General features: G+C 40.5%; 1 protein-coding gene across 3 annotated transcripts; it reads left to right on the top strand.

Annotated features, from left to right (window-relative positions):
- Nucleotides 1-394: 394 nt before the first annotated feature.
- pxk (PX domain containing serine/threonine kinase) lies at nt 395-26,824 on the top strand. 3 transcript variants are annotated; one of them, XM_040116491.1, is made up of 19 exons: nt 395-686; nt 4,189-4,239; nt 5,536-5,583; nt 8,585-8,771; nt 10,014-10,091; nt 10,741-10,814; nt 11,465-11,539; nt 12,197-12,301; nt 12,758-12,859; nt 13,006-13,167; nt 13,804-13,921; nt 14,202-14,280; nt 14,819-14,867; nt 15,031-15,108; nt 16,439-16,525; nt 17,029-17,092; nt 18,113-18,172; nt 20,306-20,334; nt 22,274-22,299. In XM_040116491.1, exons 1-18 carry the CDS (start codon nt 585-587, stop codon nt 20,320-20,322), a joined length of 1,536 nt encoding a protein of 511 aa, XP_039972425.1. In that variant the 5' UTR covers nt 395-584; the 3' UTR covers nt 20,323-20,334; nt 22,274-22,299. The 3 variants fall into 3 exon arrangements, with proteins under 3 accessions (XP_039972425.1, XP_039972423.1, XP_039972424.1); XM_040116489.1 differs by lacking the exons at nt 20,306-20,334; nt 22,274-22,299 and adding an exon at nt 26,469-26,824; XM_040116490.1 differs by lacking the exons at nt 16,439-16,525; nt 20,306-20,334; nt 22,274-22,299 and adding an exon at nt 26,469-26,824.
- The last annotated feature ends 766 nt before the right edge of the window (nt 26,825-27,590 follow it).

The raw sequence follows: 27,590 nt of genomic DNA on the forward strand, positions 1-27,590 counted from the left end.
TATTTTAAAATTCATTTTCTTTTAATTGAGCTTGAAGGTTTGACTTTGACATTGAAAACATTTTTTCCAAAAACAAAACAAAAGCTTACTTGATGTTTCCAAAGCTCAACTGAGCTCTTTTCCTCGATAAAGACCATGAAATGAGGCTGAAAGCCTCAGACACAAGAATTAAGTGGGACCTTATGCTGAGATTTTTTTAATTCAAACCGATTTAGTTTTTGATTTTGAGTCATTGTTTGTTTTTGGTGTTTTTCAGTTATTTATTTCCATTTACTACACTATTATGTATATTTATTTTAATATACTGGTATGCAATTCCTCTCCTGAACAGCAGGAGGCGGCAACGCACCTTATGTGTCGTTTTCCGACTTCCAATTATGACGACGAAGGAGTCTGATGACGTCTGACAGCACCGGGGCAGCGCTTCTTGGTAACGGTGAAGCTAAGCTAACAGTGAGTTCGCTTCTCACGGGTTGTTGTTGTTCCTCCTCCGCTCGGCAGGGCTCCGCCTCGTTGTCTTCCCGGCGGCTTTGGTCAGTGACAGACGGACGCTCAGGTCAGACTTTCAACATTAACCCTCCGGGATGTCTTTCCTGGAGAAGCCGGCCCCCGGCAGGCTGCTACTGGACGACACCGTACCCCTGACGGCGGTGATCGAAGCCAGCCAGAACCTACAGTCCCACACGGTGAGTGTTTAGTGGAAATAAACGCCAGATAGCCGTTAACAGTTCGTAGGTTTAAATGTAGACCCTCCATCGGTGCTTCCGTGGGGGCGGACAGATGCCTCGCCGCTGGCATGTTTAAAATATAGCCAAGTTTTTCGGAAGGGGGCGTTTAAGTCGATCGCTGCGTCACCAGTTCCATTATCGGACTCGGTTTTGGGAGCTTCGTTTCGTGTCTTTCCCCGTGAACTGTCACGTTAACCACAAACCACCCGCGACTCCAAAACGCAGCGTGGCTGTAAAAACAAATCCAACGTCCCCGCGAGTCAGTTCACAGGCTCTTTTTCAAAGGGATGCGGCGCGTAAGCGTTGCGCCGTGTCTCCATTATCGGACAGGCAGGCAGTTGACCCGGGCTCCGTGGTGCTGTCACTGATTAAGCAATTTCCTGGAAGCTGTTCTGCAGTCAGCAAAACGCTGAAATAAAGGGATTTGGACTGGAGCTTTGACACCGGCTGACCGAAGGGCCAGGAGTCGAAACTACACTCGTAAAGCCCCGAGAACCGTCTTTGAAACTATCGTGCGATGACCACAATAGATAAACATGTTTTTTTTTTTCGGTCCCAATGATTCCTTTTCTAATACTGACAAACCAATACGCTATTTAACACAAGACATGTGGCCGTTTTGAAATAGTAATGGTCTGCTTTAATTTAATTTAATTTTAAAACTTCCACCGAACACCTGTAACAGGAAATGTAGTTATTATTCGCCCCGTCGGCAGCTTCTTCAGTCAGAAATGTCGGTATTTTTTATTGAAACAAGTGCTGCCTCTTGTAAAACCATCCGGCGCCTAATCGAAGAAGGAGTGGGTCTGTGAAAAGTCCTGTTATCGACCGTGAGCTTTACGCTGACATCCGCGGAAACGATAAACAGTCTCATTTTCTGACGGAGTTTGGCGTGGCGGCTCCCCCGAGCATCAGTGTGTGTTGGGTGTTACTCTGAACCAAAACGTGCACTTTGAACTCGTGTGTGTGTGTGTGTGTGTGTGTGTGTGTGTGTGTGTGTGTGTGTGTGTGTGTGTGTGTGTGTGTGTTGTATAGTAAGGAACGGCGCTCGTCAGTGGCCTGGTCCCGTCATGGGAACAGTAACGCAGGACCAAATGTCGCCTGTCCGATAATGGGCGCAATGTGTTGCGGGTTTGGCGTTTTGACAGTCTGGCCGGAATCAGCTGAGCTAGCCATTTAGCTTTGCAGTTGGTGCCCCTGTAAAACAACCATAACTGCCATAATCTCATAGGAGACACTAATTAATCCGGATGGAAACAATTATTAGATATATTCATATATTGTTGTAACTCTATTAACCCATTACATTACTGATTTTCTTATTCAAATAGTCCACTCGGGGGAAAAAAAAAAACAAAACAGCAGCTTTTCTGTAATTCATGAACATGATAATAGCAGATTTGCTTGATGCCGGATCCATCAGAACATGAAAACAGCTTCAAAATTGTGAGGACTATTGTGACTATTGTACTATTGTGAGGACAAGTCTCTACATACTTTTAACATTGTAATCAGGCGAGTTGACTTCCTCTTTGAACTTCAATGAATACTAATCACTTCCTCCTTGTTACCAATTACATGATTATCTGCCTCCACTTCTTTCTTTTATAATAAAATGAATTAAACATTATTCAACGTTGACTGAGACAGTGGCAAATATGTATAACTTACATGTGACTTATTCCAGACACAGGAAAAAGAAAAAAGAAAAAAACATTCAATGTCAGTCTGATAATGACATTTGTAAAGACATAATTTACTAAAAATCCAGGACTACATAATAACCTTGCTGAATGGGATGTTGTGAGATCCACTCCATTTGTCTATATCTGGATGGCAAGTTAAAAAAAATCGAACATTGTTGTTTATTTAACAGGGAAACACTGATTTGTATTTTCTTCTCCTGATTCCAATTCCAGCGCCTCAACTCAGGATATCTGCTGATACTGGTGCTCTTATTTTCCCAAACATTGACTCTGCACAGCTCTCTGCGTTATCTGTTAAGTAACTCGAGGCCGGGGATTACTATGGCACTAAAAAACTGAGTCCGCAGCTTGTCATGGCCTAATGAATGTAGCAGAAACACTAAATTGTATGATATTGACTCAGAAAAACTTTATTGAAATATGGATCAGCCACATCCAGCTGATACCTGATCCACTTAATAAAGTCAGTGCCGGTGCTGATGCCGACCCGGCGTGTGGCTGCATCCCTGTTGTGTAACATTTCTGTTTTTAATGGCTCCCGCGAGCCCTACAACCGTCGCTGGTCTTGGAAACACCGATGAAAGAAGTTCCCAAATAAGAGACTGCATTGATTTACAGAAGCAAGACGGGAAGTGATGTCAGGGCTTCAGCTGTTTACAGTCACCAGTCTTGGCTGTTTTGTGAAGCTGCTCAGCTCCCGTCAATGACTGTAGGATTACGTCAGAAATCAGAGTCCGTCCGCAGGAATTAGATGACTGTAAATGGATTGAGGGGATTAGATTAAAGGAAAATTCCACGTTTACATTGTTCCCCTCCTGTTGGTTATGAAAACATTTTACTCAGCAGTTTCATCACAGAGATCAGTGAACATGGTGACACGATCCGACAGATCCTCAGTTGAACTGTTTATCTAAGCCAGATGGTAGCGAAAGGGAACGTGAACACACCTTAAATGAAAACCTTTTTTGATTTAGGTTCAACGGGGCCTTTCCTCAGGTGCAGCAAACATACTTGTTTTTATCCTATTAGTGGAAAAGGTCTAAGAGTGGCGAAGTTGTGTATTTTTATCCTTCCAATAGTTTTGTTTTCCTTGGATGTAGGGAACATCACACCCTCACTGAACCTCGCGGCTGCTAGTAGAGCACTGTGGTGAGCGGTTCCTGGTGGTTATGACTCAATTGGACTCAGTTTGCTCAGTGATGCAGAGAAAATTCTGAAATGTTGTAAATTTGTACTTTTTTGTGTCACTAATACAGACACCAATGAAATGTCAGGATTTGGAACATTTTTAGAGAAATAGTTGTAATGTTATAAGTATAAAGTCAGGATTTTGAGTAAAGTCACAATATTCTGTGACATAGTTTTTGTTTTTACAAGAAAAAGTCATAATTGGAGATTAATTTACAACAATGTAACAACAAAGTATGATTCGGTTTGGTAGATCATCACTTTTTCTCATAAAACTGAATTTATTTCCATATAATTATCACCTTTTTCTCATAAATCAATTTATTTTTTAACCTAAAATGACCTATTCCCTCTGACTATATTTGCCTTTTTTTCCTCTCAAAATTACCCCTTTATTTTCATAAGCTTTTGTTTACAAAAACTTTACTCAACAGATCCCCAGTGATGTCTTCTTGTTTCAACCATTTCCATTTTTGTATTGTTATATTAATACTATATTATTATTATAAGATTAGATTTATTTTGAATAGCATCAAATAAAGCGTTTTGTTCTCTCTTTCTCTCAGGAGTACATCATCCGGGTCCAGAGGGGCGTGTCATCAGACAACAGCTGGCAGGTAAATAAACCAATCGCAGCATCAGGTCCAACAACAAGTCCTCCAACCCGGACATACATAGAGGTCGTTTGTCCCGGCCCTCTGGTTACGACCCATAGGAGCGTGCCAACAGCAGGCGTACCGGGCCTTAGTTGTTACGGTTACAATAATAAACACACGGTTAAGGTGGTGGAACAATGTTGTGGAACACAGTTTGGTTAACAGTGTTTCCCACACATAGTTTTTACTGGGATGGGTTGCCCAGGTACATTGACGGCCGCCAAAGTATATTTGGCAACCAATTTTAGCAATTTTTTAATTTACATTTCCTTCATCCGAGAACAACGCCATCGCTCTACTCCTCCTGTATCTGTTCATTCTGCCATCGCAAGAAGGGTCCACTGACAATAGCAAATGCTCAGTAGAGAAACAGAGAGAGAGAGAGAGACGTTCTCTGGTATTACGTTAGAAGATGCCGACACGTGGATATTATACAAACACAGACCGGGTAATGGGGTGGTTTTTTTTACAGGAGTGCAGTCTCCGAGTCAAGTAGACAGCCAATTAGATTTCACCCTTGGAGAGACCTTGACAACTCTGTAAGGCCAATCAATCAGCTTTTTTTTGGCAGAAATACTGACCAATTAAAATGTCTGGACCAGGGAACAAAGTCACAAATCATTTTCATAAATTTTGTCTCTCAGTGGTTTAATTTGACTAAAATTCAAGGCGTCCTGAAAAATGTCTTTCAGACCGAAATTATTTTTAGTTTTGAGCTGATCTACCTGAGTGAGTCGGGGGAACTTGAATGGGGGAAGAGGAACAGATATTTGTTGTGAATTAAGAAATGGCTGGAAAAAGAAATTCCTAGTCCTGACAGATGAATTGACCTGTTGTGTATTTATGTAATGGAGAGAATTACTTTCAACTTGAGCACCCAGAAAGATACATTCACTGAGAACTGGACAAAATGGATTATTCACGTTTCATCCCCCAGACCGGATTTGGTGTAAACATGTATCATAGATATACATGACCTTATATTGCGTATGTATGTATGTTATTTTATTTAGTAATGCATAATTCCTCCCTGGAGTTTTCCCCCTCCTCTTTAAAAGGTCATGTTCATATGGTGTTGAGTGTATTTTGTTTTGTTCAGCTTCTGTTCATTCTCTCTTTAAAGTCAATGAAAAGGGAATCAAACATAAAGAAAAATGTCCGTCCCAGATCATTCGACCAACAGGGACATGTTAGGAGACGAATTGACGAATCACGGCCTTTTTGTCAGTATCTGACAGGTTAATGTGTGTGTTGCAGGTGATTCGCCGCTACAGTGACTTCGACGTTCTCAACAGCAGCCTGATGGTGAGTTTCACGTGTTTCTGTCAAACATCAACAGCTCTGAGTTTTTTACAACATACTGAGCTCACAGACGGAGGGTAGAGACGTGAATTATGCTTCAGCAGTGCTTTGAGAAGTTTGTCTGGACATTTTGGGATCCTTTGTGATGGAAGTGAAAGCTGCAGTTTAAGGAAGAAACAAACTTTTCTCAACCACCTTTCAGGCCTTTCAAAGAGGTTTTTGTTGGAGTGGTGAGAACACTGTTGCTAGGCGCCTTACAAGAAAAAAGAACGCCACCTTGTTCCCTTGTGTTGCTTAGGAATGATAAAAGAGGAAATTCCTAGGGCTGGGTACTGAACATCAGTACTTTCTTGGTGCTGACTCAGATTTGTCAGAACAGCAAGTATTGAAAACTGTCAAGTACCAAAATCTGCCAGTATACAGTTAAGACTCTATTTTATTTAGACACATTTCTTGTGTGGCTGTGTGGGTGTTTAACAACATTTGAGAACCTTGCCTTTTTCTTTTTTTGTTCCATGGGGACAAAGGTTCTGTAGGAAAACATGTTTATATTTCATGCACGAGCATGAGTTTGGTATTGGCACCTGAGCTCAGGAATCGTAACAGCCCTAGAGCAGGGAAATTTCAAATGATACGCAGCTGTATAGATGACACAAGGAACTACTGGTCGCCGACGTGTTTAAAAGGATCTGTGAAATCAGCATGGTCCGAAAAACGTGAGTACCACAACAGTCGTGTGGTACGCCTACTCCTCTCGTGAACCTGGTAGACTTATGGCGGTCTGCTTTGGAGGATGGGACAAGCAGCAAAGAATTATTGAATTGTAGATAATTGGCTTCAATATATAAAAAAAGCAGCCTGATAACAACTCTGTAAGTCTTGCGGTGCACATTTACACACTCACCGCGACACATAGCACCTTCATCTTGGCCAATTTCCTTTCTGTTTGGGGAAATGATGGTAGGTTACAAAACGCTCAGGGCTTTGCTATTGTGTCATCAATTTCCTAGTAGCCTCGGCTGGTCCTGTGAGACGGCGGTGAGCATCTCTGTACAAGGTAGCTGTTAGTTTTGGAACAGATTTTAAGGTTGTACTGCACAATCTCAAAGCACTCTCAACTAGAATCTGCTCAAAAAGCTGCCTGGCTCACTCTGCACCGCTGCCACTGATGAGATCTGGCTCACCTTGTGATTATTATTTAGCCATATTGGCAGCATGGCTCTTGGGATGGCAGTGTCGGTCAGTCAGTCCACCGCTTTGGACCTGACTGCAATATCTCAGCAAGGATGGGATGGATTGCTATGAAATTTGGCACAGACTTCCATAGTGCCCAGAGGATGAATTGTAATGATGCTGGTGATCCCCGGACTTTTTATTTAGCGCCAAAATTTCAATTTGTCAAATACTTTGGTTTATGACCAAGTACCTGCAAAGCCAATGACATTCATCATTTTGCGCTAATCGGCACATGTTAAACTAAGATGGTGAACATTGTAAACATTATATCTGCTTAACATCATCATGCTAGCATTGTTCTTATGAGCATGTTAGCATGCTGACGTAGGCATCTAGCTCAAGCCCCACTGTGCCAAAGTACAGCGTCGCTTAGCCGACAGTGTGGCTGTAGTGTTGTTTAGTTCCACTCTGCACATTCTCGTGTTGTAAAAATACCAGGACATGATTAACTGTATAGTGACACCCCTAATTACCACCACAACCAGCTTGCAGAGTAGAAAAAAACCTAAGGTCATGTATCATAATGTGATGTGAGGGCAAGAAAATAAAATCATCAACAAGCAACTTCCTTGTTTGACTTTTTTTTTTTTTTTTTGCTCTCAGAAAGCTTTCATTGAAAAATGATAACTGAGGTGGAAAACCATAACCTTTAAGCTCGGCAATAAGAATACTATAGTCATTGACATGCTGCAGTAAAATCTGAGAGCTCCGCCCGAGCTACCGTAGTTGTTAACCGCTGATCAGTCATGTGTTCTAATGGAGTGCCAGTAGAGAGCAGTGGTCTATAAGCATACTGTGGTTTTGAAAATTGATTAAAAACTATCTAATGAAGTTTCATACATAGCACAGAGAGTGTAACAATGGGTCTACAACTGGGGCTGGTAAAACCTGCCCCTTCGTTTTTGGGTAAAAGTATGATTTCAGACTATTTCAGAGCTATGGAAAGGTCCCACTGAGCAAGTCTTATTGATTAACGTTGTGTATAAATCTGCTATATTCCAGGTAGTTTACATAATTCGAGCACACAAGTTAAACTGGTGAATGATTTGGTAGAATAATGGACTAAAATGGGGGTTCAGGATCCCTCCACTGGGTCTCAAGGTAAATTTGAGGGTTCAGATGTGAGCAAAAAAAGTTCTGCTACATGCATTTGTAATATCAGATAATTTGACCTCTTTTAGCCTCAAACAGTCGTTCAGATGACACAGCCAGAGCGGCTTAGACATAAAACTGCTCACCCCTTGTAAACGTGTGAAACTTGTGAGCAGGGGTTGTAAATAGACACTGCTTTAATTTAAAGGATAACATGCTACAAAGGTTGGTTTAAAGCGGTTTGGTCCTTCTAACATATTCATAGTCATCTTTGGAATTAAAATCGGTTCAGGTTAAGATCCTCCCAGTTAAACACAAGGTCATATTGATCTTCAGTAAACCTGATCAGTGGAGCTGCAGTGTACCAGACCAGAGCTGATCTGGGTTTGCGTTGTATGTCAGGTTGACTCGTCTTATGGTCAGGTCACATCATTCCAGGATAACAGGAAGTTAACAGTTTTTCTGCTGAGGTCTTGCCTGCTCATTTCCTGTCTTGGTGTCACACTGACCCTGGCCCCCCCATCAGCCCCTGATCTTCAGTCAGTATGGAGCAGAACTGTTGGAAACTGCTGAAATTTGACTTTGATCCTTGTAAATGCATTGTTAAAACATACAGATAAGCATGACAGTGGAAAAAGGAAAATGGTATGAACAGTTTCTCTCTCTTCGTCTCCAGGTGTGCGGTATCAGTCTCCCTCTCCCTCCAAAGAAGCTGATCGGAAACATGGACAGGGAGTTCATAGCGGAGAGGCAGAGAGGACTGCAGACCTATCTGGACTCCATTACCCAGCATAACCTGCTTTCCAGCTCCCTGCCTGTCAAGAAGTTCCTAGACCCAAACAACTACTGTGCCAACTACACAGGTTGGTTCCCTCATTTTTATCAGTTTGTTTTCTTCAGTGTAACATCAAGAATAATTTGGAGATACTTTTTTATGCTACTTTATACTACTTCACAATATTTGTAAGCGTACTTTTTACCCCACTGCATTTACCTGAATGTGTTTATGTTATTATTTGCTTTGCAGATATTACATACAAAAGATATGATCGGTTCAGAAAATGAGATAAAGCACTAGGCAGCATTTGAAAAAGTTAAATATGTGTAGCATTTAAAAACTGTCTGTCTTTGGTGTCTCCCAGTGGTTGTTTCCAAAGAGACATTGTGGCAGATACAATATGAGACAATGATCGTTTTAGTTTTTACCATGAAAGCTACATGTTTTTGAACATTGTGTGTAAATGGTATTATGGTTAAAGATTTTTCTGACATAAGCTATAAAGGACCTTAAAGACTTTCTCATTCTGTCAGACACAAGAAACTTGTTTTTTGGTTACTCATACATTTACATATCAAAAAAGAAAAAAGATGCAGTATAATTTAAGTATTATGTTAATATAATAACGTCAAACGCTGTCAAAAGCTGTCAGTGATGCTCCTTCTGTACGTGAAATGAAGCATTTAATCGGCATGCTTTCACTCTTGATGATTTTTGATTTCTGGTGTTGAGGATTCAACAACCATTCATACAGAACACAACAGCGTGCGTCGGTTTATTATTATCGTCGCCTCCATAGTGGCAAATAAAAACTCGATGACAGCTCTGCATCCAGAAGGTACCTGCAGGGACACAGACGGATGGATGCCGCTCTTGTTTACAGTCAGGTGACAGTTGCTGACCTTTTCGAGCTCAGCAGACACAGAAGAGACACGAAGGAAAAATGGTGGAGGACCCCATTTTATTTGTATCAGATAACCCAGAATTATATGGCACCCCCTCATCAGTGAACAAAGATGTCACTTAAAAAAAACTGGCTTAGAGCAACATCAGCTTCATATGGGCCAAGAGACACTGCTTATGATATTAGTATGTTAAGCTAGTTATAGTGATTACCTCAAGACGCCCATCATTCCCTGTTTAAAATATTACACGATGGGGCAAGGGTAGATGGACGGCAGCAGCCTGTAGTGTTTGTTAAAAGGCGCCAGTCAACATGGACATCGCTGGTCAAAAGACAGCATGACCACTCATTGTTTGAAAGCGCCATCTTTTCTTGATTTTTAAGTTGACTAAAGTGTGCTCTCTCTCCCTGTCTGTGCCTCAGAGATCGCGCTGCAGCAGGTCTCCATGTTCTTCCGGTCCGACCTGAAGTGGGAGGTCCTGGAGCCTCTCAGAGACATCGGTAAGACTCAGGATGGACCCGAACCTGAGTGATAATCGCTAACATTTTCACATTGGAAATATGTGCAGTGCTAATGCTAAATTTGACCACTAATGTGAACACGCTCGTGCTTACTCATATGTTCATTGTATTCATCATGTATATGACGCCAACATCTCTGAGGGTCTTTTTATTAAACAAAAAGTTTGCAGTCAGTTCACTCTGTGACTTCGGTGATTCAAAACGCTGAGAGAAGCCAGACTGTTGTCTATACAGGAGAAGAGTCGTTTCAATGACCGAGGACTGTTTCAGTCACTACGAGTAGGACCTCAACCTTGGAAAGTGTTCACATGCCAGCTAGAATCGACGACCGATTTACCATCAAATGATACGTGTGCATGGAAGCGCACTGATTGACAACCACCGTTTTCAGCTCACCGTTTAAGACGAGCTCGGAGACGGTGTGTTGTTGTGAAACTTGCAGCTAATCTATCAAACTTTCACCCAGCTGCCGTGGTCTTTTATTATCATTGAGTCAACAGCATTATCTGCTTTGTTTTTTTTTTTAATCTCCAAAAAATAAAAATAAAAAATGTACAAAACTTAAACTTACTGAGACACATAAAGTTGACCATTGGTAGAAGTGATGTGCTCTTTGTTTTTTTTTCAGGCTGGAGGATCAGGAAGAAATATTTTTTAATCAAAAACAAAGAGCAGCCCAAAGAGAGGTATCTGCTGAACTGGGTGAGTACAATACAAAGGCAATACATGTGACACTTATTTCGGCCTATTGATGTCAAACGAGTTTTCACAGAATACCAATTAAAGTGAACAAATAAAAACCACACATCCCATACCGAGGGATTTCCCACAGTCCAGAAAAGATTAGATTTAAGTTAAGTCATTTAGTTCAAGTTAATGTAAGATTTAAATTTAATCAAATGTAATTAACTGATGCAAAAATATCATCCAGACAGAGGAAACAAATGTGGACAGAAAGAAAAGTCTGTAAACATTCAAACTACAGTTTAATTCTGGTCAGCTGACTCTGAAGGGACTTATTGTTTTGTTTGTTTGTTCTTGCTGAGGATGTTTTTTGAATTGAAAACAGACTTAAAGGAATTCTTTCAGGGCCCTTAAGTGCTATTCTGGATTAACCTGATTTATTGAAGGGTATTTCTGAAAGCACATGATTTACATGTGTTTAGCTTGGGGTTTTTCTAAATTAAATTTGAGGAGAAAATTCAAATGATCAAAATAATAAATTTCTCTTCAAAAATCGTAGAAAAAACGTTTCCTTTTAAACTCAGAACACTAAAAAATGCAGTTTTCATGTGTCGTCCACAATGGCTTGATGAAACATAAACACCACAATCTGTGTGTGTGTGTTGTAGGTGGATCTGGGTCCTGATAAGTTCCTGTCTGACAAAGACCTGCAGTCGGCCATGAAGCTACTAACAAACCTCTCTGTACGTACACATTTTGTGTGTGTGTGTGTGTGTGTGTGTGTGTGTGTGTGTGTGTGTGTGTGTGTGTGTGTGTGTGTGTGTGTGTGTGTGTGTGTGTGTGTGTGTGTGTGTGTGTGTGTGTGTGTAGCCAGCACTGCCTTACACAGTCTAAACACAGTAACTACATATGTAGTCAAAGCTGAGGTGAAGACTAGAATCTGACTTTTGTTTTAACATATGAAAAATGATTATACCGTAGAAATGTGTTATTTCTGCTAAAACAGCATGTAAAATTGCAGTAGCAAGAAAAAAGGAGCTAAAAAAAACCCAAACCACAGTAATCGCACTCTGCTCCACAGAGACAGCTATACAGACAGCTAAAGCCTAAGCAAGACATGTAAACTGAAAGCTGAAAGCTGAAATAAAGACATCTTGGTCATTCAGTTAGTTATTCTACATTTATAAATGAGGCAGTAACTAAATCCACCCATGATGAAAAAAGCCCAGCTAAACTCCTGCTAAAGCTAACGTGCAAAGCACAGTAGCAGTAATTTATTTTAGTATGAATATCAGTAGTTGACAAACAGACGGACATATAATTCCAAATAACTGAGGACTGCAAATAAGTAAACTCCTCCTTCTCTTCCTCATCCTCATCCTCCTCCTCTTCCTCCACAGGTTCCATATCTCTGTCCGCTGTTGTTCTCCAGCACCAGTGAGTCTTCAGCTCTGCTCATCCGGCCATTCAGTGAGCGAGGCTCCCTGAGAGACCACATCTGTAAGGTACACCGTGTGTGTGTGTGTGTGTGTGTGTGTGTGCGTGCATGCGTGCTTGCGTGCGAGCGTGCATGCATGCGTGGAGTGCCCTAACAGCATTTGACGGCCACCCCCACACACACTTTACAACATCGGAAATTTGGCAGAGCTTGTGCAGCTAAAACAGACAACCAGAGTGACATATGTTTAAAGCGGGATTAAAATCTGGGTTTACAGTCTGCATGTAGAGACATTAAGTAATGACCCAACTACAGAGTCCCCACAGAAAAGAATCAGCCTTTAATCTGATCTATAAATCCAGTTTTCTCTCTTCCCTCTAGCTGTATCACTCCACTAAAGATAGTTTTGGTTGTAGCATTGAAAGCACTGAGACTGTTTTCTTTGGGACTATTCCTCCAGCAGAAAGTCGTTCCCGTACAAACTGCTCACTCCTTCTCTCTCCCCTCTCCTCCCTCTCTTCAGGTGAAGCCCAGAGAGATTTACCTGAAGAAGTACTGTAACCCGAAGAAGAGCCAGGGCCTCGAACTGCTGCAGATCAAACTGTATGGCCGTCAGATCCTGGAGGTAAGCACACGCACACACACACACACACACACACACACACACACACACACACACACACACACAGAAAATAACACACATGCAAAGAAAAACATCCACTCGCACCACAAAGTGTTATTAAAGACGTTTGTGTTTTTGTATGTGTTTAGGGGCTGAAGCTCCTCCATGATGGCGGCGTATTTTACGGTCACCTGCACGCTTCCAACGTCATCGTGGACGACGGCGTGTGTCGACTGATGGACGTGGAGAATGGCATGCTGGGAGTTCCTTCACCGCTACGACCAAGCTTCACCCAGCTCAGGAAGATCAACGTACGTAGACACTGACCTGGGTTAAATTAACCTGCTTAGATTACGTTGAATTAGTTAAGCCTAGGTCAGATTGGATAATATAGGGTCTTTTTTTGTTTTAGATCATTTAAAATTAACTAATTTCCATCGAAATATTTTTTATAATTTAATTTAAATTTGTTTTATTCTATATTTGCACCGGTAATGTTAAATAACTTAATTAAAAAAATGAATTGAACTAGCACATACGTGCTTACAATACCCCCGCAACATTGTAAGTGCCTCTGCTCTTTTTCCCTGAAGGTTCATGTTATAAAACCAGTTTGAAATTATAGTAGTTGTTCCATTTTTGAAACCAGTAACTCTCTACATAGTCATTACATAATAACGTCGAAATGTCATAGTATCGTCAATATTGATACGCATTAAGATTTATGGTATTATCATAAACAATACAATATTCAACACCCATAACAGGGTAACTAGAGTAACTAAGTAGAAAAAATATTTTTTGATAAATTGGCCCGTGTTGGTGTGAAAAACATCTCTAAAATCCTTCAGATTCTATGTGTGCAGAGTGATCAATAAATATAAAACACACTTTGTTATTAGAAGGTTTATGAGACAAAAAGTGTGTCTGTGTGTGTCTGTCTGCAGACCACAGAGAGCATCGACGTCTTCTGCTTTGGACACTTACTGTACGAGATGACATACGGCCGACCGCCAGACAGCGTTCCCGTCGATCAATACCCCACTGTCCCCTACACAGCTGTGGGTACGTATACGCACACAAACACACTTCATTCGTACGCACACACATCCTGTCATGTGTCTTCTTCGTACATCCAGATGTTCTGACATGTCGACCTGAAACATCCACTTTACTGAAACGTCCCGAAGTGTCTGTACAGCAGTGTGATCTGTTGATTTTTATTTATTGTGTGTGTGTGTGTGTGTGTGTGTGTGTGTGTGTGTGTGTGTGTGTGTGTGTGTGTGTGTGTGTGTGTGTGTGTGTGTGCGTGTGCGTGTATGTGTGTGTGCATTTGCCTGTTCAGTTTCAGTGCTGCGGTCCATTCTGTCCACAGAAGCCTGTAAGAGTGGGATGCCAAAGGTGTCGGAGCTCATCCAGACAACGTGAGTTCACCTGTTGTCAAGTCTCTGTATAAAATGAACGATCAGTCATCAGAAGGTCTCTGAAGTAAAACACATCCCGTCTGCATACAGTCGGACAGTGTCTCCAGCAGCTGGACTCAAGACCACATCCACACTAAACTGGCAGAAACTGAAAGTTTGCGTTTTTGGACTTCATTTTGGCCTTCCATCCACACTGAAGCTCAAATTATACTTTGTGTATTTGCGTAAATTTTGTTTTATGCTCAAGTTGCAATGAACCAAATAGACTTTGACCTGAGCTGTAATATGTTAAAGTGAGTGTAAATATATTTACTAACTCAAAAGAGTGGTTTAATGGTAAGATATTCTTTAAAGCTGAAAGTCAACAATAAGATCAGCATTATGCATCCGTACAAGAAAAGACAGTTGCCACATTTGTGTATAAAAGAAAAAAAGTTATCTTTAATACAGAAGAATATCTGGAAAATTAAATAGGAAGTGTGCAGGGACTAGAACATCATCTCTTTGTCGCTGTTGAGTCACAGTTTGTGTTTTGCAGGCTGTTCAGTGACGTCCAGCTCCAACACTCAGAAAAACTCCAGATCAAGGTGAGAGGCTCAGTCTGATGTTATTTTTGCGAGTTTTTCCGTGCTTACACGGGGTTTGCTGGGTTTTGTTTTTATCAGAGTAAGTATTCTGAAAAAAGATTGAAAAAAAACAAAAAAACAAAAACCCCCCTGCAAATACCTGAATCTTCCTCCACTCCTCCAGGTTTCCAGCAGGCTAAAGGAGGCGCTGAAGGGGGCAAAGGAGAGTCTGGAAAAGAGGCTGCAGGAGGAGCAGAGAGTGGTGCGTCACTACTCTCATTTACCATCTGTGAATTAGTTTTTTACTCTCTCTGTTACAATCCTCTGAGCAGCTCCGCGGCAGACGTTTGGGTCATGTCCCTTCTACAAAGGGTATATCAACAGTGACTCTCTAGATAAGCTGGACATAATATTTGATGTAGGAAGGAATTTTAGCTGGCCCCTATGACAAAATAGCTGTGGTAAACCTTTCAAAATAGTTTCCCCACAACCTTTTCATGTTGCAACCACAAAAACTCAGTGCTGACATCAATGTGGATTTATTTTAAGCTGCTCTTCCTGTAATGGACACTGGATGCTGACTTGAAGAAAAGACAGCAGTGAATCTCCAAAATCTTCTCTAGAAATACAAAGCAAATACATTTTGACCATCAGTAGCTACTTTTGTATCTTCTCATGTCTTGGTCGTAAACTTGAAATACGGCAGTTTCATTAATGAGATGCTGTATGTGGGGACATGAATGCTTGATTGAAGGCGTCCACGCCTATCAAGCCTATCGCAGACATCCGGTTAGACTGGATTTCACCTGCTGAACTTTGCTCTTGTGCCGAGCAGGTGGATCAGAGAATAGCGTGGGCAGAGTTGTAAACATAAACTGCAGGAGTTAGCATGGCTAGCAGGCTAATAGCAGCAGTCCACAAAGTTGTAGGAAATAGCTTGTTTTATTAAGCATTTTACTGCCATTAACCTCTGCTGCTGTCTTTGCACTCACTGCAGCCGAGCAGCCTCCCTTTTTCTGTGCTGCTGGGATTATTTCACATTGCAGTTACAAAACAAGAATATAAACAAAACAGTTTTACCTGAATGAGTGAGTTTGCGTCAGTCAGATTGAACTCTGTGTGGACCGCAGGAGGCGGATCAAGTCACGACCGAAAGCGGAAGTGTCTTACCCCGTTGGGTTCAGCTCAGTATCTTGAAGAGAAGTAAAATTCCTGCATACTGCTCTTGCAATGAGGCCATGTATTGAATGTGTACTCTCATATTCTGCTGAAGTTTCATTGGAAAAAAAAAAAAATGTGGGATTGATGTACTGAAACAAATGTCTTAAAGCAATAAGCAGGAATCTCTTTTTGTACTATATAATTTTCTTTTTTTTCTATAATGAATTCAGTGATTTTATTATACGCTGACTTTTTCTCGGGGGACATTGGACCTGGTTAAAGCATCTTGGCTCTGCTCTTTAACAGTGACACAAACACTTTGCAGGTTTTGTGAGAAGGTTGCATTATTCAGCTTCTAGCTTCCAGCTTGTAAATATGAAGTCTGCTGTTCTGTAAGGAGGATAATATTGTGTATGAATGTTCGATTGAAGCTCCACCAGCACAGGAGGCTGACCAGAGCTCAGTCTCACCACGGCTCAGAGGAAGAGAAGAAGAGGAGGAAGATTCTGGCGAGGAAGGTAGGCAGCTGAGTCTCCCAGACACAATGCAAAGAAACCTCGTGACATCTGAACGTCAAAATGAACAAATGTCTTGGCTGTTTGCTTGTCAGTTTTGCAATGAGACAAATTATTCTACAGCTCAAAATAAACTTTAAAAGTACCCCTGTGGCTAAGACTCATGGGATATGTCCTCATTGATCTGTCTTTGTTAGACAAAAAAATGACAATGTCAGATTTTTACTGCTCCATACAGTTACTTGTTTATCTTAGAATAAGGACAGAATCCCACAGGAATATGTCTCAGCTGTTTTAGAGAGACTGACATTAAATACGTTGTCTGTTTGAGGTTCGTGAAGGGGGCCAGACTTCAGCTCAACAGTATACAAGAAGTAGTAAATTTTGTCAATGGAAAAGAGACATATGTCCATACTGGAAATGTGTAAGCAAAATGATGCATGTTGGCTATAATGAAGTAACATTACAGCGAAGTCTAAAACATTTTGTTGTTTGTGTCTTTGCAGAAGTGCAGACAGTCAGCTTATGAAAATGAAGAAGACATCTCTGTCAGAAACAACAATAACTCTGGTAGGTCGCTGCTGCTACCAGCCTCAAAAAATACTTAACCTGGTTGGTTGGTTGGTTGGTTGGTTGGTTGGTTGGTTGGTTAGTTAGTTAGTTAGACAGCAATTAATTTGCCCTGGAGGGTCTTGCACAAAATTAGTTAGCCTGGTAGGTATCGTTTTGGTTAGTGTGAATTGTGTTTTTTTTGTTTGTTGGTTTGTTTGTATGTATGTTTTTTCGGCTTTTTTTGATTAGTCTGACAGCATTTCCAACATAGCAAAACAGGTCGAACAGCAACCCTAAGAAATGAGCTAATCAGCTAATTAGCCGGGTAGGTAGGGTGTTAATCGCTGAAAGAGTTAGAGTTAGAGTTAGAGTTACACTTGGTTGGTCAGTTTGACCAATGCACAGTGCGTTCAAACCTAATCCTGGAGTACGCTGTGGATATCAACTGTCTGTCCCTTGATCGGTCTGTCACATTAAAGCTTTGTCAGTAGATTAAAGGTGCTCTGTGGAGTTTTCTTCTGTAAACAAAGTCTCTCTTTACATTCAATGTAAACTCCTTCCTCATAAAACATTTTTAAGCATTTGACACCTATATCGTGTTAAGTTCACGTTGGCTTACTTAGTCTCCTTCTTCTTCACTGCCTTAGTTGGTACATTACTGCATTTTTTTGACATGTTACTGCCATTCACCGTGGATCAGCGGAACAGCGTGAAACCATCAGCAGGACTGTGTGCGCTTTGTTGCTACAACACAGTCTGACATGTCAGCTTGTATCAGTACGTTGAGACTTAACGATGAGACTTAACCAAATGAAACAAATTTCCTCTCACTAAGGACTATCTTAACCATCATGTTGGGAGATGTTAACAAAATGGAGCCCCACTCTTAATAATATTGCTCCATAGAGCTACAAGCCATCAAAAACTCTACAGGTTGATTTTAAATAATCAGAGGAGGTGTTGTTTATCTATGAGCCATTGTTTATTTACATATTTATTGATGATGATTAACTTGTCTGTTTTTCTTTGTATCTTCAGGTTCTGGAGCCAGTTCCCCTCCGACATGCCCCTCATCTCCCACCCCCCCATCCACCACAGGTATGTCTTCCTGTCAGTCTTCCTGTATGTATGTATGTCCTCCCATCTGTCTGTCTAAATGTCTGTCAGTCTGTCTTCCCCTCTGTCTGTCTTCTTACCCTCCCACCTAATTGTCTCTCTGTCTGGGAAAGTATCGGACAGACTGTGTAGTGACCTCTGTGGTGGGGAACCTACTTGGGCCTACTTGTGTCTCAGCCCGCTCGTCAGATCAGTAACAGCATCTTAACTAAATTTTTTCTCTTAATTTTCATCTGAAAATTGCATGTGTGATTATGAAAATGAATCATTGACCTAACCTGCCTGTCTGACTCTTCACCTTTTCTCTCATCATGTGATTACCTGGTTTTCAGACAGGTATCTGTCCCTGCTGTTGCAGTGTGTCTTATTGACTGTGTTGTGTCTATAGGTAGCTGGACACGGGGTGGGAAACATGGATGTTTGATTTTATATTTTAATGTTTAGGTCTGGCAATATTCTGTATTTTTCTTACTGACAAATTCCATGTGCAGACCGAAACCAACAATGAGATAATTTGTCTCTCAATAGTTTGACTTCCCTACTCTCTGTGGCCGTCAGCTCCAAACCCATCGTTTTCTACTTAAGATGTAAATCTTTCAAACACTTCATAAATATATTGTTTTTGGTTTTTTTTTAAAAGTCATTTTCTAAAAGAGCTGGTCACTATAGTTTTTAGGAAATTTTACTCAATAATAACACATTTTTTAGCAATAGTTTAATGTACATTTTTTGCCCTTGTGAGTATTTTCAGCAGCACCATGGCGTATGTGGGACTGAGTCAAAATGAACTACAGCGTGTGTGTTCATGGTAATGAAGGAACATGTCATTGTGTTTTTAATAGTTTTTAGACAAAAATGCAGCTCTATGGTGTATAGAAGTAAGATAACAATTATAATGATGATGATGATGATGATCTTTATTTATAGAGTCCTTTTCAAAACCCATGTTACAAAGTGCTTCACATAGTGCAGCAAATTAAAACAGACAAATAATAAAAGCTTCAATTTTTCCTTACTGACAAAAATCCCACACACTTGTCTTTTCTAAGGACAAGTGTCTAGGATTTTTGATTTAGCAGAAATGGAATGTAGCATTCATAATTATGTTTTCGTTAGTGTATAGTCTCCTGTGACGCCGTATCGCTGTGTTTTCGTTAGCTTAGAATGAGCCCTTCATATCATTCTATGTGCGGGCTCCTCTTCCATGAAGCCTGCCAGGTTTCTACCGTAGCCCAGAACGGACAAACCAAAACACTGGCTCTGGAGAGGCGCTTTCGTGTTTTTACCTTGAAGTGGCAGCTTGAATTTGGTAGCGCTATAGCACCAGTTGGAAGACGAAAAAGAGTACAGAGGATGAATCAGTGGTCTCTGGTGCTGGCTAACAAGCTTGAGAACCAAAATTTTGACAAATGGAGGATCTTACTTATTATTTAGAGCAAGAAAAAGCAAGGGAGCATGGATTCTCGTTGTTAAAGAAGCGGAGAGAAACAAGGATAAACATTAAACATTGGACTTTGCCAAATGGAAATCGCTGATTAGGGACGAATGTTTTCAGAGTGATGCCGAAGTTGCCTTTTTTCTACTGGACAGGTCATTTAACATAGCAATCTAATGCAGCTGAGCTCTGTACAGTCTGGAGTCAATCAATAGGTTTTTGGTTAAGGCAGGTAAAAAGGCTGTTGCAATAATCAAGGCGTGATGAGATGAGGGCATGTGAAATGGTCTCTGTGTCTTTGAAAATTAAAATAAATAGTATGTTTGAAATATTTTTAAGATTATTTTCAAAAAAGATATCAGACTTTGGATACACAAACAATACTTGGATCAATTCATTGTTGATTTTGGTCTTTTCATATATTTAAAAATATAGAATACCACCAGATGTTAATGTTTTAAGTTTTCACAACATGCTGACACAAAAGTGACATCAGTTTCCTACTCTGATATTATTCCTCTCCTCTCCTTATTTCATCTACTCTCACCTCCTCTTCCCTCCTCTCTTCTCCTTGTCTCCTCTCCTCTTTGTCCGCGTGATACCGTGTAAATGCTGATTGGTCCACTGAACAGCTAACTGTCCTCTGCCTCTCTCTTCTTCTTGTGCTGTCTCCACCATAGAGCATGCTCCATTCTGACCATGTCGTTGGGTAAAGTAAAAGATTTATCATGTTGTTGATGATGATGATGATGACTGTGATGATGAAGGTCTCTGGTGGTTTTTAAAGCCGTCGTACACCCTGGCTTCCCAGCAAGCTCCTGGTCACAAAGACCTGCCTAACGATTATGACCTCAAGCAACGAGAAACGAAAACAGATTTTAAAAGTGGACGGCGCTGGGGCACAAGTCCGTACGGAGCCAGTGCAGGCAGCAGCACAGGCTAAAATGAGAGCTTTCTTTAAACCAATATGTAACCTTGACCTATTTACTACCCATAGTTATTTATATATGGAGAAATGTATACTTGAGTTAGAAAAAAGACAGTGTAAAAATTTGTGTAAGTAGGTTTTACTGTCAGTAATATGGACACAAAACAGTCACAATAAGGCCTGACCAATACTGGATTTTTGAAGCAGATAATTTCTGGAGATTTGGAAAAATTAAAATATTTGATAATATTATATTGGCTGTTAGTAATTTTTGAAACATATTTAAACAATTATTAAAACTTAAATGACAGTTTTTTTTAGTTTTTTTTTTTAACCACGATATGTGCGGACTGGCACGTTTCACAGTTGAAAAATCAACTTGATAGTGCTCTCTGCTGGACAAACTATGTAATGGAATTTCTGCACTGCAATATCTGGTTACTTACCAGCCGACATCTAATCGATATGATTAATCTGCAATAAGCTAATATCTGTATATTTATTCGTGTAGTTCGTATTGACAAATCACAAAAATACAGTACTTGAATCAAAACCACCCGCAAAAGTGGCAAATTGATGTTTTTACACTTCAGTTTTTGTGTGGATTAAATAAATGGGATGTAAAATGTCAATTTGTGATCTTTACATTTACAGTAAAGACACGACAGTGATGTTATATCCAAAATGTTGAACTTCAGTTTAAGGGCTGTAAATGAATTTGTGTGTGCCAGTCTTCTCGTCGGCCTAAAATATGTTGTTCTAAACCCGAGAACCACCGTGATTCAGCTGTTCATTGCTGCATGTTGTGGAGACAGTGGTTGATAAATATCACAATGCTCTGTGGGTTCATCTCCAACCGGAATTAAATTTCAAGTCACACTGCTCGACTCCAATAAAACAATAATTTTTCAAAATTTCTATCATAAAGTTGCGATTTTTCAGTACATAATAATTTTTTTTTTACGTAAACATTTTTTTCACTACTTTCTTTTTATTTATTTATTTATTTTTTAGGTAAACCAAAATCTCTTCACATGCCTTAACGCTAATGGATAGCCCTAACTGATTTCTAAGTAAATCCACGTGTCCTGAATTACATTCCTCTATTAACTGAAAAAACCACATTGTTCTCAATCGGTTTCAGCTTTGTGAGAATAACAAATGTAATCCACTAAACTGTAGAATAGCAGCTTCAAATCTAGTTCAACCTGAGGCTGAAGCGCCGGAGTTAGAAATAGTCCGAACATCACCGTAGACCAAACTGCTGGGGGATGATTACGATGAATCTGATCACGATTATGATTACGAAATGTAATAGACTGAAAGTAGAATGTAGTATCTGAGGTGTCAAGGAGTCGCTGCTTGCCTGGAACAGGGTGTACGCACGTCTTTATAAAAACCTCACAATCTGCAATGACTTCCAAACCTCACAGACAGTCCACCCCCTCCCTGATTCAGACCCCCTGTTCTCATTGGAGATTGTGATCTGTCAGTTCTGTCTGCTTGTTTCAGTCAGGTGGCATTGCTGTTTGTCTGTGTCCGTCCCTTTTTTTTTTTTGTTGGTTTCGTTTGCTGATGTTTACGTGTTTGGGATGGGGTGTCACAGTGGAGACGTGCCAGATCTTTGAATGTTGAGTTTTGATCGGAAGCTTATTGAACTGATGATAACTGTTGTCACTTGCTATTAGCTGTGAAAAGTCCATTTCTTTTGTACCCATAGGTTGTTTTCCTCCCAGTCTTATAGAGGTCTTCTACAGTCGACCAAACACTTCAATAAATAATTATGAAGGATTTTTTTTGTTTTTTTTTAAATCTAGTATTCAGATAATTCTTTGTCCACAGGTATCTTAAAAGGACTAATAGAAACATTTTTCACTCATTTTGGTTTCTCTGTACTGACGTTTATTCACGTTCAAGGACAGCAGATAATTTGATTTTAATTAGATCTGGGCCCGTATTTATCGACCGTCTCTGAGCAGGGAAACATTTTTGGACGTACTTTCAGGCCTAGAAGTAAAAAGCATTTCCATCAGATCTCTTAGCCAAGGGGATGACTCCTATTTCTGCTGATATTTAGGACAGCCCCAGAGGGTGTCCTAACCTGTGGTGATGGCATTTAGGCAGAGACATTCTGTGGAAGGAGAAAAGTTAATTGATGACAGTGACCTAATTAAAAGATACTGTTTCAACAAAAACAAAACAAAAATTTTTGTAACTGACCCCGTGTCTGGCGCAAAAAGAGTTCATGCACTAACATCCACAGAAAGTAAGATCCTCACAACGTCCCTCTGACAACACGGAAAATGCAGCTTTGAAACGGTGATGATTTCAGTTTTTCCTAAACTTCGATTGCACTGACCGGGCTGCAGATAAGGCACAGAATCATTCATTTCCCACCCCAGCACGAGGTCCTGGAAGAAAAACAAGTTGCAGTCATGCAAATTGTGGATTCGCCACATACCACATTTGTTTGCGCTTGTAAGTCAACAAGAATTATATTTGAAAGAGGAATTGGACAGTTGAAAAGAGAAATTCATGTTCTCCAACATCATCACTGTGTGAAATATTGCAAAATATATGCAAGTTGCAGCATTATTATAGACATTTTGAAACAATGTGAATGGATCAGACTATCAAGGGCATTTAATGTCCTATTCTTGTACGTATGTTTATTTTTTTTTAGGTATGTGACAGGTTTTATGCATATTCTTACAGACCAGAGAGAGTTATTTCTAGAAGAAATTGCGAGACTTGTGATAAATACGGGACCAGTCTCAGTTTTTCAGTATATTTCCTACCTCCCGGGGTTCCATTATTTTCATTCATTTCTTATTATGTTATAAAATATTAACTTGCAGACACTTAAAACTTGCTGCAGGTCAATTATCCCCATCAACATTTAGTCACCTTTATCTTAAATTTATTCAAATGTATTGTTGTGAGTAGGGACCATTCTCAGAATAGTCGACAGACATTGTGCCGGCATGTGAGATCTGATCGCAGATCTGGTTTCACTTAAAGTGTAACTGTGGACATGACTGAAGAATCATCTGGGTATTACATAAAAAGCAGTAACTGTCACTGTGGCTGCTAAATGTAATGAAAGTCAGTGTGTTCCACAGCCATCCTGGAGAAAATGTCACTACTGCAGACATTAGTCGTCCTGCAATTATTAAATTATTAAAATCCCATTTCTAACGTTTTTCATGGCTAAAAAATACTGAAAATATCCTCTTCAAACATGCTGATCATCTCCTGTAGTGACGAGTTTCTCCAGGTTTGGTCACCATCTGTCAGACCGACGGATGTCCTTTCATTACGTAGCCAATATTTCGCTGTGTAGTCAGACAGCAGGTGGAGTACGTAAACTCTGGTTGCAGCTTTTGGCCTCTGCTTTAGCTAAATGTTTGAGCTCCGCGACGTTTTGCTTTCCTGCCCGTTATCCCCTGGTTTCATTCAGCTTGGGATGCAAACTGGCACAACTGAAAGAGATGTGCCAGGTTTATGTTCAACCCACCATCAGTTCACTCTGTTCATCAAAGTGGTTTTGAAAGCGCAAGGGCAGTGGCTCAGATTGTACAGGACGATAGCTGTGAAGCCACAACAACTTTAGGAAAGAATCAACTACAAGTCCCAGAGGGCATTGCTGCTGGAATAATCCAATCAGAGAGCTTCAGATTCTGTTGCTGTGTGCCTGATGTTGAAGTGAAATTAGAGGTCGATCTATGTTGAACTCCTTGGATAATTTCATGTTTGTATTTTGGATCTGTTTGATCCCAAGATTTTAGAACTCTGGTTTCATTCCATCTCCACAGCAACTGCTACTGAGGCTCGTGGGTACTGTAGTATCTAGAGCTATAACACAAACAGAAAAACCAGAAGAAACATTTCTTTCTTATGACTATAGTACTGTGCAAACATTTAAGGTGAGGATGCTTTCAAAAATAATGCCATGAATAGTTTTATTCATCATTTAACTTGATACAAATTTCAGTAAACAGAAAAAACCTAAATCAAATCAGTATTTGCTGTGACCAACCTTTGCCTTGAAAACAGAACCAGCCCAACTCGGTACACCTGCACACACTTTTTCAATGTACTTGGCAGGTAGGTTCTTCCAAGCATCTTGGAGAACATGCCACAGGTCTTCTGTGGATTTAGTCTGTCTCAGTGTCTTCTGTCTCTTCATGTGATCCCAGACTGACTCCATGATGTTGAGATCAGGGCTCTGTTGGGGCCAGACCATCTGTTGCAGGACTCCTTGTTCATCTTGTCCCTGACGATGGTTCTTTACGACTCTGTAGGACTGTTTGTTTGGGCTCATTGCCCTGCTGCAAAATGAATTTGGGACCGATCAGACGCCTCCATGATGGTGATGGATAAGAATCAAAACATCTAAAACATCTGCCTAAAACTTTTGCACAGTGCTGTATGTCACAACACATGTTTTTGCATTGGGACCCACTTGACTCCGTAATCTTAAATAAAGCTAATAAGGCTCTAAGGTATCGTACTTCACTACTTTTTTGGTATTGACCAAACTGTGTTTGTAGTATTATAAGCTATTAAGTACCTAAAGTGAAGGTTGGGTTGAACTGATGGTGGACTGACTTCAGCCTGGACACTGATCTGCAGGTGCTGGTTTCACAAAGATAAACTCGTTTCAGAAACAGTGTCCCTGTTACAGAACACACAATAATAAGTCACCCTTCATAAATGGTTCATAGGTTGTAACTAATAGCTTTGGCAATGGTTAACAAATAATTTACTAATTTCTTATAAATCAGTTATTAGCCATGAACTATAAAAGAGGTTTTCAAGCAAAGATGGTGCATGGGATGAATTTCAGTCAAAAATTGCTCTCTTTCTCCCAGTCGTAACTCAGTCAAATATTCACACAAAGGCATGAAACACATAGTTTCAGATTCAGGGTGATTGCCACTTCCTGATGATATCGTTACCTCTGATGTCATAAATCCACTTAGACAAATAACCTAAACAATGATAGGCTAACATTTGGGTTGCCAGGTAGTCAAAAATCCCCTTTGGTTATCCTCCTCCAGCATCACACTGAGCTGACTTTTTAGCTCTTTACTTCACAAGAAGACCCCTCCAGTGAATCACTGGATCAGTTCCCATCTTGGAAAGAGCTGCAGAGCATTTGGACCGAAAACATTCACCAGCAAGTTATGAACATTTACAACTGTAGACGACTCGAAAGCTTTTTTGCCATATTTACTTAGAGCAACGCATGACCTTTTATTAATGACTTAAGTATGAATGACTGACCAAGACTTGATTATGGCAACCTGGCAACCCAAAACAGGTTCTTATTAATGGCTTATAACTGATCTATGAAGGATAAGTAAATGATCTTTACTATTAATTAATTAAGCTATTGGTTAAAACCCTTTATAAAAGGTGCCTTATTAGAAAGTGGTACAAAACTAGTTTCTACCAATGTAATAGGCTCTGTTTAAAAAAAACCTGACAGTGAACAGTTTTTTAATTTGTGTCTAATCAGCTAAGTATAGTGATATAACTGCCTCATCTCCATTTTTAATCTTTAGCCAACAAATTGCTGTGATGTTAAACGCCTTGATTGGTTGAGTGTCTTTATTTCGTGCTCAGAGTTCATCAAGCTCGAACTCTGGGAAGAAGCTAAGAGGCAAAAACAGGGTGTGGACACATTTTTCCCGCCCTCTGTAAGTGTTTGATTTGAAATGAAAGTGGTATGAGAGCATAATGTGTCTCACTCATTAACTCCAATTAGACTGAGAGTAAAATGAAGACTAGCCTGAATCAGTCTAACGTATCTTTGTGCAGCCAACCCTTGGGGAAACTGAAGGTTGCCAGAAACTGTTGCTGTTGTTCTCTCTCATTCTTTTCTTTTCGTTCTTTTCCTCGTAATCCAGGAGCCCAGACTGCCCCTCCCCCTCCTCCTGCTCCGCCTCCACCCCCTCCTATGCTGGGCACCCCGTCCTGCCCCCCTCCTCCCCCTCTGTCCTCCTGTGATGGAGCAGGGGGAGGTCGTGCCGCCTTGCTGAGCTCCATCCAGACCTTCAGTAAGGGCAAACTGAAGAAGGCCGATACCGCCGACCGCAGCAAGCCTGTCATCTGACCCCGCCCACCGCCACTACCCGTCCTTGACCTGGGAACCATCATTGCGGCAACATGACAACCCACTGGTTCTGTACTGCGGTCTGGAGCGGTTCATGTTGTCGCTCCCTGAGATGTGAAAACAAATCACTAGCCAAAACAAAAAAAAAAAAAAAAAAAATGAAGTACCATTTTAGTTTTTATCACTATTTCTGCATTTTCCAGCTTTTACATTTTTGAAATACGTTGCTGTGGTTGTTTTTTTTTGGGGGGGGGGGCTCGCTCTGCTCTTTCAAAAACTCGTGACAATCCTGAAGGTTTGTTTTTTGTTTTTTATGACTGCTTTGTCACTAAGAAACAGCCACCAAGCTCCAGGTAAAAAGATGGTAAACTCAAACTGAGCCTGGTAGGCTGTTCTGGATGACATGCTGCTCCCGCAGGTAGCAAATGGCTTCATTTCTGTTCTTTGTTCTCATAAAAGTGGCAGTTGAACATTTGGAATTTGAAATTCTGGAGCATCTGTGGATGATGAAATTGAATTTCCTGGATCCAAAAACTTTAAGGCCAGTGCTCTGACACTGGCATGGCGCTGTACAGTCCTGATCCCGGAGCAGTAGAGAAACTAGCCCAAACTCCTGTTTTTCCCTTTTTGAAATCATCTTGGACCCTTGACATGTAGCCTCCAGACTCTGCTGCTCTGTCACTGCAGGACATCAGATGAAGAACACCTCTGGAAAATATACAGAGCCACAGTGCAAAAAATCACCATCAAGTCATTTCTGTCCGTAATTAAGTCCCTAAAACATCATTTTTTAGAACAAGTGAAAAAATCTGCCAGTGCATTGCACCTTATTTTAATAGAAATCAACTTCTCCTTTCTAGAATTTTGTAGAAATAATTGCCTGAATCAAAAAATATAACACAAGATGCTGCATTAG

Source organism: Xiphias gladius, chromosome 21 (assembly GCF_016859285.1).
Source record: "Xiphias gladius isolate SHS-SW01 ecotype Sanya breed wild chromosome 21, ASM1685928v1, whole genome shotgun sequence".
Taxonomy (NCBI): Eukaryota; Metazoa; Chordata; class Actinopteri; order Istiophoriformes; family Xiphiidae; genus Xiphias; species Xiphias gladius.

What these genes read in the sequence shown, in the direction of transcription:
- pxk (XM_040116489.1), top strand. Translation starts at nt 585, where the DNA reads ATGTCTTTCCTGGAGAAGCCGGCCCCCGGCAGGCTGCTACTGGACGAC. An exon ending in TCGGAGCTCATCCAGACAAC is followed by an intron (nt 14,281 to 14,818) that starts GTGAGTTCACCT and finishes TGTGTTTTGCAG; the next exon opens with GCTGTTCAGTGACGTCCAGC. An exon ending in TGCAGGAGGAGCAGAGAGTG is followed by an intron (nt 15,109 to 16,438) that starts GTGCGTCACTAC and finishes GTTCGATTGAAG; the next exon opens with CTCCACCAGCACAGGAGGCT.